Below are 13,985 nucleotides of genomic sequence, written 5' to 3'. Positions count from 1 at the left end.
CTCTCTCTCTCTCTCTCTCTCTCTCTCTCTCTCTCTCTCTCTCTCTCAAGGGTAACCTCACCTTTTTTGGTAATTTTTGGAAGCAAATGAATCTAGATGCCACAAGTTCCCATGGAGGTTAAATAAACTAAGGACACCTGAGTGTTGAGTTGGGAAGATGCAGGTGTTTTTATGGCCCCTCAGGGTGAAGTAGTGATGCTTCCTGTTCCCATAGAGCTGTCCCCTCCATAGCACTACTTAGAGACCTGTCTTTGTAGTAATAGAGCAACCCAAGGAATTAGGGGCCTTAAAAAAATTCCCGTTTTATAGATAGGAAACTGAGGCACTAGAGGATTAAGTAGTTTGACCAAAGTTGGGGAGTCCGGTTTCAAGCCTACATGTGACCCTCACCTGTTTGGCTCCAGAACTTGTGTTCTGAGCTGCTGTCTTCACTCTTCTTCTAGATTCTGTGGATGGGTCAGGCCTAAGATGCTGAAAAAGCCAAGAGTCAGGAGGATATGGGGTATGTTATAAATGTGTATGTCTACAAAGCCTGTATTTCTAGCTTCTGTTAGTATGCCCATTAAAAACTATTTTAATGTTCATTTTGCTCACTGATGACATGAAAACCTGTTATTGCCAGAGTACACACAAGGGCACATGGACAAACACGAATAAGTCAGTCCTGAGGAGCATTAGCTACTTGTCATGTGTGATATTCTGATGGCAGGATTATTTCAGTGTCTTTGGCTTTATCTAAACTCGCTGGTGTGTGTCACATTGCAGAACCCATAAAACAGTGGGCTCCTTCCAACAGAAAATGACTCAGAACCAAACCAATACGTTTGAATACACAGGGGTATCTCCTCAGTATGTGATTAAAAAGCTTATTTCATAATCCTTGGACTCAGATTGGCAAATGTGACTCTCATAATGGGTAGGCAGTGGCTCCTGAGTCACAACTCAGAGGCAGAGACCAGAACTGCAGAGCTCCATGAGCTAAGTAATGATGACCAGACTTTTGTACAAATGGTCTTAGCCAAAACACGGCTCAGAGAAAAATGGAAGAGGCAGATAGCAGAATCAAGAGTGTTATTTTTACGCTTAATGGTCACACCTTATTTTAAGAAGGAAAATTCCATTCTAATGAAGTTGGGGACCCCTGTGGTTGAATAAGGGAAAGGGTGAAAGAAGCTGAGGAGGAGGGAGACCCCATAAAAAGACCAACAGTCTCAACTCACCTAGACCCCTGAGATCTCTCAGAAACTGAGCCACTAACCAGGCAGCATACAGGAGCTGGTCTGAGGCTCCCAACATGTACAGCAGAGGACTGCTTGGTCTAGGCTCAGTGGTAGATACTCCCCTAACCCTTGAGAGACTTGAGGCCCCAGGGAGTGGGGAGGCCTGGCAGGGGGTAGAGAAGTACATCCTCTTGGAGACAGTGGAGAGGAGGAGGAATGGGATGAGGAACTGTGAGAGGGCAGACCAAGAGGCAGGTAACAACGGGACTGTAAACAAATAAAAGTAATTTTTTTAAAAAAGGAAAATTATAAAACCATTATGCTGTAGACTCTCTGAAAAGGCTGAATTCTGCAAAGTCTCTTTTAAAATAGAGCCCACTCGTCTTTACTCAGTAAAAGGAAGACAACTGAACCAGGTGAGGCATCTGAACTCGAAATGGCAGCATTTGAGAGGCCATACCAGAAGCATCTCAAGTTCAAGGCCTGCCTCAGCAGACCAGTGAGCCATACACTGAATGTGTATTGTTTGGTGTGTGTCTGTGCCTGTGTATGTGGGTACCTGTGGAGGTCATAAGATGGAGTTAGATGCCCTGGAGTTGGAATTACAGGCCATTGTGAGCCTTCCAACCTGGGGCTGGGAACCAAACTTGAGTCCTCAGCATGAGCAACAAGCACTCTCAACTGCCAAGCCCTTTCTCCAGCTTCTTCTTTGTTTCAAACTAACTACTGGAAAGGGGAAGCGAAAATGTGTAGTGTTTGTCTAGAGCAGTGCTTCTCAACCTTCCTAATTCTGAGACTGTTTTATTTAATAAGAGTTCCTCATTTGATACAGTGCCTTCAACCATAAAATTATTTCCATTGCTACCTCATAACTGTAATTTTGCTACTGTTATGAATTGTGATATAAATATCTATGTTTTTCTGATGGTCTTAGGTCATCCCTGTGAAAGGGTTGTTTGACAATCCCCAACCAAGGGGTTACGATCCACAGGATGAGAGCCACTGGTTTAGCACCTGTAAGGCCACAGTTTCAATTGCCAGGATAGGTAGAAAAGGGAAGGAAGAAGCCCTAAGAAGCTGTGAGTGGTGATTGTGCAAGCACTAAGGGAAGGCAGTGGAAAGCTAAGCTTGTAAGCTTTGTAGTTACAAAGGAGCCTGGATGCTTCACACCAGGTGGGCACCACTTTTCAAACCTTGCAACCCCAGCTGTGTGACTCCGGGAAGGTAAGAAGGATGTCTGAGATGAAATATTTTTCCTACATTTTTGGTTGGTTATAAGCCTCATCTCATGAGAGAGAGAGAGAGAGAGAGAGAGAGAGAGAGAGAGAGAGAGAGAGAGAGAGAGTGAGTCTTTTGTGATTTTTATAGGTTTTGTGTTTTCTATGTTTTAGTGGGAAGGTACAGCTGTTAGTAGAAAACAGAATGATTTCTAATGCATTTATGGAAATTATTCTGTAAATGCAATAAAAAGAAAGATATTTCATTTAGTCTGGGCCCAATATTCAGTAACATTTTTTCTTTCTATTGTTTATTTTAAATATTAATTGTAAACTAAGTACCATAGGACTGTAAGAAATAATTATTTATGGAAATAGCCCTTCTTCTTCTTCTTCTTCTTCTTCTTCTTCTTCTTCTTCTTCTTCTTCCTCTTCCTCTTCCTCTTCCTCTTCCTCCTCCTCCTCCTCTCCCTCCTCCTCCTCTCCCTCCTCCTTCTCTCCCTCCTCCTCCTCCTCCTCCTCCTCCTCCTCCTATTCCTCTTCTTCTTCCTCTTCTTCTTTACTAGCAGGTATTTAAAACTTTCTAGTATTTAATTCCTTTATTGTCAGATTTTATAAACTCCTCTAGTGGTGTGTGACACGTAGGTAGAAATCTAAGTTAAAATGATAGTGTTTACAGAATAGAAAGTTTAATATTATCATTAAGAAATCAAGAAATGTAAAATAGGAAGGAGACTGAAGTCAGTTTTCTTGGACTAGAAAAATGTGAGCATGTCAACTATATTTTAATAGTGCTTATTCTCCCCCAGCAGACAGCCCCTCAGGAGTATATTTGTTCTCAGACTTTTTAAAAAAGTCATTCCAGAAAATATAGATTCATTTATGAGATGTCACTATAAACATATGAAACACAAATTACATCAGATGTTCCTTCCTAGTTTCTGAGGGGAGTTACTAATGCCCACCTTTTCTCTGTAACTCTGAGCCATCTTGAGGGAATGAGCTTATTTTCTTTGCCCTACAGGCTCAAGGAGAAAGCTGCATCTCTACACTTGGCAACCGATGCACATCAATTATTGGCAAATAGATTCTGTGGCAAGCTTTCTCAAGACACACTCACATCCCCTTCTCATGGGTGTTGGTATTTGTCATTGCCCAGCCGCTCAATGCAGGGTACCAGACAGTGGGATGTACAGATGTTCCCTAAGCCCTTGTTCTCTAGGTTCACCACATGCTCTTCCTCCTCCTGCCTCACAATCATCTCTCAAAACTCCTTTTGACAAACCTTGTGTGTGAAGAACAATGATCAATATAACAGATTCTTAGATTTACTCAACGGTTTTTCCCTCTCAGCTGCCCTTTGGCCTTCATGAGGATGTTTGTAATGGTTTGAATTCTTCAGTCTCGTTCATCAGGTTCTGGAACAAAGTCATCAGATGAAGTAGTAAATGATGTTGCTGGAGATATCCTGGGTAAACTTCCAAACAACTTTGATATTGAATCTGCCATGAGGAGATACCCAACAACCTACACTCAGAGCATGAACACTGTTCTTGTCCAAGAGATGGGGCGTTTCAATAAGTTGCTGATAACCATAAGAGAGTCATGCATTAATATTCAAAAAGCAATCAAGGTAAGGTGAACTGAGCAAAAGAATCACTAAGTTAAAGCTTGCACCTTCATCAATTTAACTTTATTAGCTTGTAGAATTCTGGGGATAACAGTTAATAAAGAGATATAAAAGTACAGAGGGTATGCTAGACAACACAGTATATGGGGAAGGGTGCATGCTAAGGAGACATTGTGTCTTAAGGAGAACACACTTACATGTCAGCAATGTGGATAAGCAAAACATTAAACAAATATATACAAAATAGCCGAAGATTTATGTTATTGCATTTGTTTGTGTATGTGTTTGTGTGTATGTACTTGTGCATGTGTGTTCATGTGCCTCTGTGTGTGTGTGTCTGTTTGTCTATCTGTCTCTGTCTGTGTGCATGACCAGGTACATAATGGGCTTGTCAGCCACGGCTAGACTCTTGAATTTTATTTCAAAAGGCATGAGGAGTTTTCAGGCAATAATGATATTTCACATATTTTGAAACTCACTCCTACTGTGGTCAGAGTAGATTGTAGGGAAGCAGAGTGATAGAGAACTCAGGTGAGGTGTCCCAGCTGAGCATGGCAGGAACATTGCGGTGAAGAGAAATGGTTATCTGTATGCCATTAGGACAACTGAAGATTGGCAGAGGAGTGAGCAAGAGAGGAGCCAGGGATCACTCCCAGGTGCTTAGCCTGAGCAAGGAGAAGGTCTAGGAAAGGGGGTGCTTGAGGGAGAAAGTTAAGAAATATAATCAAGTTACTTTTGAAGTGTTTCCTAGAGTCAGTGGAGAGACTGTTATTAATTGCACACATGAGAGTCCAAGGGGGAAGTCAGGATGGGTATAAATTCCAGACTGTAATATGTTGATTGCAGTCAGAAATAGAATTCATAAATTACCTCAGATATTTTGCTAGCACTGATGAGCATAGGATATTTTGGAATCAATTTCCCCTGTTCAGTACCTCCCGCAACTGCTGTGAGTGTTTCTCTCCTAGAGGCGACTCTAACCATTCTCTAAATATTTTCTTAATTTGGCAAAATAATCCAAAATTGAAAATGTTAACATGCAATGGCCTCCATGGCTGAGGTAGCCATGTAGCCACATTTCACACTCCTCACTTATCTCTTTGTCTTGGCAAACTATACCAAGCAATTTATTTGGGTAAAGTTATACATCAAAGTTGATACTATGTATGTGAATTTTTTTTAAAAAGATTGTTATCATGAAAAGGGTAATTTCCAACTCATAAATCATTATTTGTACAATAGGACAAATATCTATTTCTTATATATAAATGTAACATAAGTACTATAATAAATTCAACAAAGGTATATGTGGACCATACTTTTTCAATAATTTCAATAATTTTTTAAAAAATGTTCTATTAAGGAACTTAAAAGAAATTGTAGGTAACTGGTTTAATATCTTATTTTTAAAATTACTATAAATTGAAAACTGGAGCCTGGAGAAATAGTTCAATGTTAAAAAGCACTTGCTCCAGAGGATCTGAGTGAGTTTGGTTCCCAGTTACTTGTGACAGGCAGCTCACAGCTGTAACTCCAACTGCAAAGGGTCACACACCCTCTTCTGGCCTCTACTGATACTTTATTATATGAGGCATACACATGCAGAAACACACACTCATATAACTTTTTTTCCAAAAAATTGAAATTGTACAAAAGGCCAACTAAGATTAAACAGAAGAGGACTATATGATGCTTCAAAGTACACCAGAAACGCTGCATAGTCCGTGGGCACTTTTCATGCTCACTACCAGTCATCAGAATTCTCACATCTCTGAAAATATAAACTGCTACGGCCTCTTTGAGGCACAGCTTGGCATGTCAGTTTAAAATAAGATATCCTTCATCCTTATATGTATTTATACATGTACTGCATGCAAGGACACAGTACAGGAGTGTCCAATGCTGCATTACTTTAATAGCAAACAGTGCAAATCAAATATTATCCAATACTTGTTATAATATGCACGGGAAGATGTCCATGGAACGAGGAAGACAGATGGAGCTGCTGATGTAGACAGGTGCCAGGATATACTAGTGAATAACGCTGCAGAACTATGTATGTTGTTTGTTACTCAGCTTGGTATTGTTAAAATGGGCATATACTCAGTAAGGTTCTACCTGCCTGAAGTTGACATGTTCTCTATCTTCCACCCCCCTTCCATTGCCTCTCTCCCTTTTCTCTTTCATTGACCTGTACATTCAAATATTTAATGAATTATTTGAAATTAACTTGCTTACAGTATATCACTTTTCTGTTAACAACACATGACATTCTTCCTAACAACAAGGACATGATTTTACAAAGTGCAGTGTGATTACCCCAGGGGAGAGCAATAGTTATCATTTACCATCGTAAAGAATGAGCAGGCAAAGTTGCAGCAGTTAGTGGTCCTCACGATGTGATTTTTCAGGTCCAGGCCGCAGCAGGATCAAGATTCTCTCTTCAACATCAGCTCTCAGCGTTCTCTCACTGTAGTGACATTTAGTGACTCTTTTAAGAATCTAGTCCCTATTTTTTTTAAGTGAGATGTCATATTGCAGTATTTTCAAAGGTTGAGTATTAAATGAAAATTTTTTTGTCAGAATTTATAGAATGCAGTTAGCAGTATGCCCAAGGAAAACCGTGGTACTTTGCTTAGGTTTGATTTTAAATAATTAAATGAGATAGAGTAAAAATAAGTACATTATTTCTCTTAAACAAAGAAAAGGATGCCTTGTACCTTCAGTACCAGAAGAAAGAAATCTAAAACCTAGGGTTGAAGAGGAGAGGCAGCAGGGAGGGGAAGAATGGGGCATGGGAGAACGGAACAACCCATCTAATAAAATGACACAGTGGCATTCTGAACACTGAGTCTGATGATAGTGCCATATATTATCCAAGTTCATATGGAAGATCTGGAAGCATTTACCGTGTGAAAACAGTATAACTCTATAAGACAAAATGGTATTATCGGGGTACATTCTTGATCATAGTGCAATTAACTTACAAATGAAAAACAAAGAGCTAATGTGCAATTTACAGATATTTATAGCTTCAATAGCAACTTAATGCCTAGAAAAAAAATTAGTGAAAATTTAAATGTAAAGAGCCCACCAATTGGTTATCCAATACCAAGTGGTTACCCTGAAAACATACACACAAGTAACATCATACAGACATGTTGTTTTAAGGAATATATATGTATATAGATATAAGTATATACTTGCAACCACATATAATGAAAAAGGAGGCCATGAATTTGAAAGAGTGAGGGGGATTATATAGGAGGGTTTGGAGAGAGGAAGAAGGGAGATTAAATGCATTAAATGAAAAAACAAATATGAAAAAATTAAACATAATTTCCATTAAATCATAATGGACCAACAATAGAACACCTCTCTCTCTCTCTCTCTCTCTCTCTCTCTCTCTCTCTCTCTCTCTCCCAATCTATGTATCTGAAAAGCAAAAAAACTACATGAATTTAGTAAAATACAAAATAAACATCTAATAGAAGTACGAAAAGCTGCAGTCATTATTCAAAGATTCAACAGAAATGACTAAGAAAATGAGAAAATGAGAAAGAACAAGCCTTTAAATTACTGTTTTATAGGTTGAAAATACATGATCTGAAGTGTTCCAAACTCCCAAGTTCTACAACTGCAAATGTGGCCCTACACATAGAAAATTACATACTAGCCCTCATAGTCAAAATGTAGGAACACTGAAAATGTTATGTAAAGCTACCTGTAGCTATTATATAGGGCAAAAAATAAACTTATTTGAAAATAAATAATATTTTGTTTAGAGTTGAGCCTCACCCCTAACATTATATACAAAAAAATCCACAATTCTGAAATATTTTAAAAATATATAGGTAAGGAAGTCTTGTAATGGGTGGGCAGGAGAGCACAATAAATCTGAGGTCTGTGTCATGGAGAGTTTATCCCAATGAGCTAACAGGAGAGGTTACTAAAATGACACAAGGAATACATATCTGTAGCCCTCTTTGTGTTTAAAAACTGGTTGCTGAGCTGAAGACCATTGTTGGAAGCCTCCTGTGGCACGTTTATATATAGTGCCTAGTTATCTACTCTCTGTTGGGAATAGGACACGTACAGAGGACAGTGTAATGGCACTGATGACAGTTGACTATGGCCCTCACTGTAGTGTGCTCTTGGCTAGATTGTTTGGCAAACAACAGCATCAGCATCAGGTGTCTCTCCTGGATGTAGTTCTTTCCACTCCTTACCTAGAAGATCAAAACTAGCTTCAAGGCAGTCTCTTCTTTCAAGTATGCTGTCATTTAATGATTGATTCTAGTGTGATAACTGATATAACCCTACGTGCTATTCCCAGTTTTGGGCTTGTTGGCATTTGCTCTTTGTTCTGTTTTGTTATTATTATTGTTGTTGTTGTTGTTATTGTTGTTGTTGTTGTTGTTATTGTTGTTGTTGTTATTTGTTGGGCTTTCCAGATTACATTCAAGGCTGAGGGTATGAAGCTTTGAGGGAGACACCTAAGAATTTACTTGTAAACTAGGTTTTAAATTTCTTTTCTTTTAGCACAGCTGTTGTCCCTGAAGCATCTAGAGTGGCCGAGGACATAGAAAGTGGCATAGCACTTGCTTAGCATATTCAAACCTTAGGTTGGAGTTAAGGTACTGCAAAGCCCAAATGCTGTGTTGACTATTAGGGGTTGCTTTTGAGCTCCCACACTCTGTGGTTATGACTCCTTTCTCTGTTTTTGTTTAGACTTTCTGGACTTATGCTTTAAAACAGACAGAGTCCTGAAGTACTGCTGTTTCACAGGGTGGGGGGAGGGGGCGGGGAGGGGTCATCAAAAAAGCAAATTAAATATGTTCGTTTAATCCAGTGAATTTACTCTAAAATCTTCTAATTGGTTTACTTTTTTTTTTTTTTAGCAGAAATGACAAATAAAATATGGCCCAAATATAAGATCAAGCAAATAAACATACAAATAAATAAATATTAATTTGAAATTTAAACTTTATTGGTAACAAAAAAATGGACTGATTCTTTCAAGTTATTTCTTGTTAAATTTTCTAAGGCAAGAATATGAAGAGCCCCAGAGCTTCAGCAGCCCCACATGGGAGTATTCAGAACATAACAAGGGCAGCTGCGCTCAGGTTGAATTTCAGACTGCTTTGAGTTTCTAGAGAACTTCATAATATGCTTTCTAGTTTTGTATCTGTCACTGTGACTTTAAGAAGCTAGGCTAGGGGACCTATACCAACTTGCCTTCAGTGAGCAGGTAAATCAAATGAAAAGTAGACTGTGAGCCAGTAGCTACTGAATAGCCATGTATTGGTTAAGATTTTCCACTAAAATTTGACTGGAGAAACCATTCCTATTTTTCTAAGGAAGGTTTGAAAAGCTCTATGGCTTCTTCACAAATTCAAACAAACCTTCCTTTTGTTAGCAAAGACAATTCGAAGAAAGCTTTAAAAGCTAGGCCTCCACGGCCAAGGTCACCGCCTGTTGTGTTTTCTGTTGTGTTTCAGGGACTTGTTGTGATGTCTACAGAGCTGGAGGAAGTGGTCAGCAGCATCCTGAATGTCAAAATTCCAGGAATGTGGATGGGTAAATCCTACCCCAGCCTGAAGCCTCTTGGCAGCTATGTGAATGACTTCCTCGCAAGACTAAAATTCCTGCAGGTGATTTTATCCATATGCATACTGCTGCCAACTAACTTCTTCTGGCTTCACTTTCCTCATCAGAATGCTGAGTGTGCGGGGAATGACACTGCACAGTCCTGAGTATTCAAGGCGCAAATGACCTCTATTCAATAACATATCATATATATATATATATATATATATATATATATATATATATATATGTATGTATATATATACACATATATATATGTGTGTATATATATCTCATGATATATATATACACACACACACACAAATATATATTCTATATTCTGCATCTTAAGTAGGACGTTTTTTGAAATTTGGCATTCAAGTAAATGACAGCCTTTGGAGAGAGAAACTTCTAGCCTGTTGACTGTCCATGAACTATTTAGCATTAAGTAGAGCCCAGTAGCAGAGCATCTTAGAAAGACAGACAAGCTTGTAAAGAAAGGAACTCTGTCTTCATTGCCCAGCAACCTTCTAGCTCTGCCATCTCAGTCTAAAACAGCAATGACCTACCTCAGTGGTTATTTTTCCTGGGTTTGGTGAGTGGGTAGAATCCTCACTCCTAGTTATCTGCCAATTGATGCTTCACAATACAGAAGAAGCAATTAATTACCTAGATACTGTGTATATGACACGAACCTATGGGGAAGTCTAACATGATTGCTCATATGTGAAATCTTACCCTGAGGCAGGAGGATCACCCTCAAGTTAAAGACCAACCTATGTTACTATCTAGGCTATAGAGTGAATTCCAGGCCGGGTACGATCTTTAAACAAACAAAAACACTGAGGAATTTCCTGCAGGATTAAATGAGCAGGTCCTCTTTATAGTACAGTACCTCTGATATACCACCAGACTCGAATACTAAAGGACCAGGATGGCCCTTGGAAACTGAGGTTGAACTGTGGGCTCTTCTTGAGTAAAGGATTTTAATTCATTTCTTCAGAAAGGCTTCTATAATTTGCTGTTCAGCCAGCTCATCACCAAAACCTATGAAATAAATACAGAATTAAAAGGTCATTAAATTTCTAAATACCATAAGCCTGCTTGTTTGTGTTCTTTTACAATACTGTATTTCTTTCTGTAATAGTATGTTGGATTTCATGGTATTTTAGTAAAGTAGGAAGAAAAACTTCCAAGAAAATATTCTACTTGATAATAATGGTTAATTAAAAAAACAGTGTGAATATTACCATATGACCAGACTTTATGGAGATCTATCCATCTATGTAACATGACTGCTTTCAAACAATGAGTCTGTAGTGTGTTCGCAATGATGTGGAGGATTTCTGGAGAAACCACTGGATGTGTATAAAACAGCCATCTATATTTCATGTGTTTCATGCATTGTAATTCCCAAGCTAGTGTAATGGAGAGAATGTTGAGTCAGAACTTCTATTTTCAAACTTAAGAATGTGCCTTGATATTCATTGAATTTCATTTGCTATTTTGCTTTAAAAGTAATAGTCATGTTTGGAGATACATTTCATTGATATTGTATTGGAAATTTATAACTATTGCTATATCCCTTTTGTCTGGATCCACTATAGCAATGGTATGAGGTGGGCCCTCCTCCAGTCTTCTGGCTTTCTGGCTTCTTCTTCACACAAGCCTTCCTGACTGGTGCGCAGCAGAACTATGCGAGAAAATTCACGATTCCAATTGATCTTCTTGGGTTTGACTATGAAGTGATGGATGACAAGGAATATAAAAATGCTCCCGAGGATGGTAAGTGAGGTGGCAGAGTGACCTGGGTCCTGTCTGTGCAATGGACAGAAGCAGAGCACTTTGCTTATCTTCTCAGCTGTCAAAAAGCAATCATGTACATAATACCCTGAAACAAATCATGAAGCAAGTAGAGAAGAACATGAATAGATGAGTTTGGATAAAAGGTACACTTCTCTGCACCTCCAAAACTAAATAAATTAGAAATCATGTGTAGCTAGTTAAAAGAATTATCATATGTCAAAGTAGCAGTCCATAGTCTAATCACCTATAAATTTGTGTTGGCCTTGAGCAATCAAGAGGAAAGAGTCTCTTAAAGACCATACCTTTTCAAATCCCTGATAGCTGTATCCTCTACTGTTATATGTTTTATTCTGGTACTTGCAGCTATTGCTAACATGTGTGTGAAAGAGAGACAAGGACACACACACACACACACACACACACACAGAGAGAGACAGAGAGAGAGAGAGAGAGAGAGAGAGAGAGAGAGAGAGAGAGAGCAGAGAGAGAGACAGAGAGAGAGACAGAGAGGCAGAGAGGCAGAGAGGCAGAGAGACAGAGAGGAGGTATGTGAGGTTGAGGTATAAGCACATATCTGTGTGAAAATGCCTCTGGAAAACAGAGGATGATGGATGTCCTTTTAGTCATTCTCTGCCTTATTTCTTTGCGGACAGGTTCTCTCACTGAACTTGGTAGTAGGACAACCTCCAGCGAACCCTAGGGGTCTTCTTGTCTCCACTCTCTACAGTGCTGGAGTTGTTGGGTGTGCACATGAGCCATGCCTGGCTTTTTGCATGGATGCTAGGATCTAAACACAGTTCTAAGGCTTAAGCAGCAATCACTCTTGCTTGAGAACTGAGGCCCTGAAAACACTTGAAGATTAGAAGGGTGGTTATAAAGAAACATTCTGTTTCTTGATTGGTTGCATTTTAAACACTTTGTGGCATCTGTGATGTTTATTTTAAATTTAGTGGGAGCCAGCAAATTGACTCCATGAGAAAGGACACTTTCTGCCAAGCCTGACAACTTAAATTCAATCCCCAGGGTCATTATGGTGGAAAAAGAGAACTTAATTTCCACAGGCTCCCCTCTGACCTCCACATGTGCCTTGGCATGCACGCACACACTCACATACATTAAAAAAAACATAATAAACATAACCAAGGCATAATACATAAACTGTAAATGCAGTAGACAAGGCCACTACTTCAAATAAATATTAATTTTTTAAAAGCAGAAAAGCTAAAACGTACTAAACTTTACGAGAATGGCGATGACTTGGAATGAATGGCATCTGTCTCTTGGTGACTGGTAATATAGACTATGTCAACCAATGTGTCACAGACTGTTCTCCTTCCTTAGTTATCACTGGCCCACCTTGGAGGCACTGCAGGTGAAGAAGCAACAGGTTACGCTCTTCCTCCCTTGACCAGTTTATGCCCAAGTGAGAAACACGACAGGGTCTGATCCTTGACCTACCTTTATTGTGGCAATTATCAACAACTGGGTGTCCCACAACTCAAGACTTCAGTGATGTGATGTGAAGCCATCCTGCTGTGTCCCTGAGAATGTTGCTTAAATGACCACTGTGCTCTTGGCACCTCCTGTCTTCCTCTCTTGCCTCATCCTTGTAAAAGTAGAAAGCTAAAGAAGACAGCCACCATCACAATCAAGTCTGGGGCCTATGCATGGATGCATGGATGCATGGATGCATGGATGCATGGGTACCTGGGTGCATGGATGCACCTCTTGGCGATCCAGACAGTCTTTCTTTTCCCCTCTACAGCTTTGTTACTTTAATGGCACCTCCTCTTTCCAGAATCTTTGAACTCAGAAATGGACAATCCCTAGCCATACACAGCATGCTCTGGCATCTCACATCTTAGTTGCAATCAATGAACTTTTCTGTCATCCTGATATCCTTGTCCTGTATCCCTGCTTCCTGATAGCACAGTATCTCAGAACTCTGTCTTTACATGCAAGCTGCATTCTGAGCTGATTTTCTTCTCTCCTGCATCCTTTCCACTCCATAGATACCTTTCTCTTCAGAGTTACTGACAGTTTCCGTGTTGATGAATCCCCTTTGGTCTTCATCTTAACTTCTTAGCAGTTTCTCCTGATGTGTTTATCTTCCTAGACACAGTTTCCTCTCTTTGTTTCTAGGACATTGTCTCCTGGTTTTGCTTGTTTTTTTTTTTCCTTATTGTTCAGATTTATGCTTCTTGCTGGCTTATTCTTTAGCTGTTGGAGTCTCCAAGGACAAAGTCCTTGAACAATTTCTGCCTACTTATTCTTCCTCTCCCTAGGTGAACTCATCCATTTTTATATCTTTGAACAACCTCCTTGTTAGATGCTTCCACTGTGACCCAAAGGCTGTATCCAGAACTGCCAATATGCCATTTCTACATTAGTATCCCCTTGTTATGTAGAACTTATAATTAATTTCAATAGACAACATCACCAGCCAGCCAGAATCCTATGACTTTTTCCTCCTCCTCCTCCTCCTCCTCCTCCTCCTCCTCCTCCTCCTCCTCCTCCTCCTCC

General features: G+C 39.5%; 1 protein-coding gene across 1 annotated transcript in view; it reads left to right on the top strand.

Moving 5' to 3' along the window:
- Nucleotides 1-13,985, top strand: part of Dnah7 (dynein axonemal heavy chain 7) — a 249,661-nt gene that overhangs the window by 225,201 nt on the left and 10,475 nt on the right. Inside the window, exons 60-62 of the mRNA XM_028765706.1 lie at nucleotides 3,840-4,070; nucleotides 9,569-9,721; nucleotides 11,264-11,441. Coding sequence (XP_028621539.1) covers nucleotides 3,840-4,070; nucleotides 9,569-9,721; nucleotides 11,264-11,441 — 562 coding nt within the window. The remainder of the gene's footprint in view (nucleotides 1-3,839; nucleotides 4,071-9,568; nucleotides 9,722-11,263; nucleotides 11,442-13,985) is intronic.

This window comes from Grammomys surdaster, unplaced genomic scaffold, assembly GCF_004785775.1.
Source record: "Grammomys surdaster isolate TR1022 unplaced genomic scaffold, NIH_TR_1.0 165, whole genome shotgun sequence".
Taxonomy (NCBI): Eukaryota; Metazoa; Chordata; class Mammalia; order Rodentia; family Muridae; genus Grammomys; species Grammomys surdaster.
The sequence above is the reverse complement of the archived record's forward strand: the minus strand, read 5'-3'. Positions and strand labels throughout refer to the sequence as shown.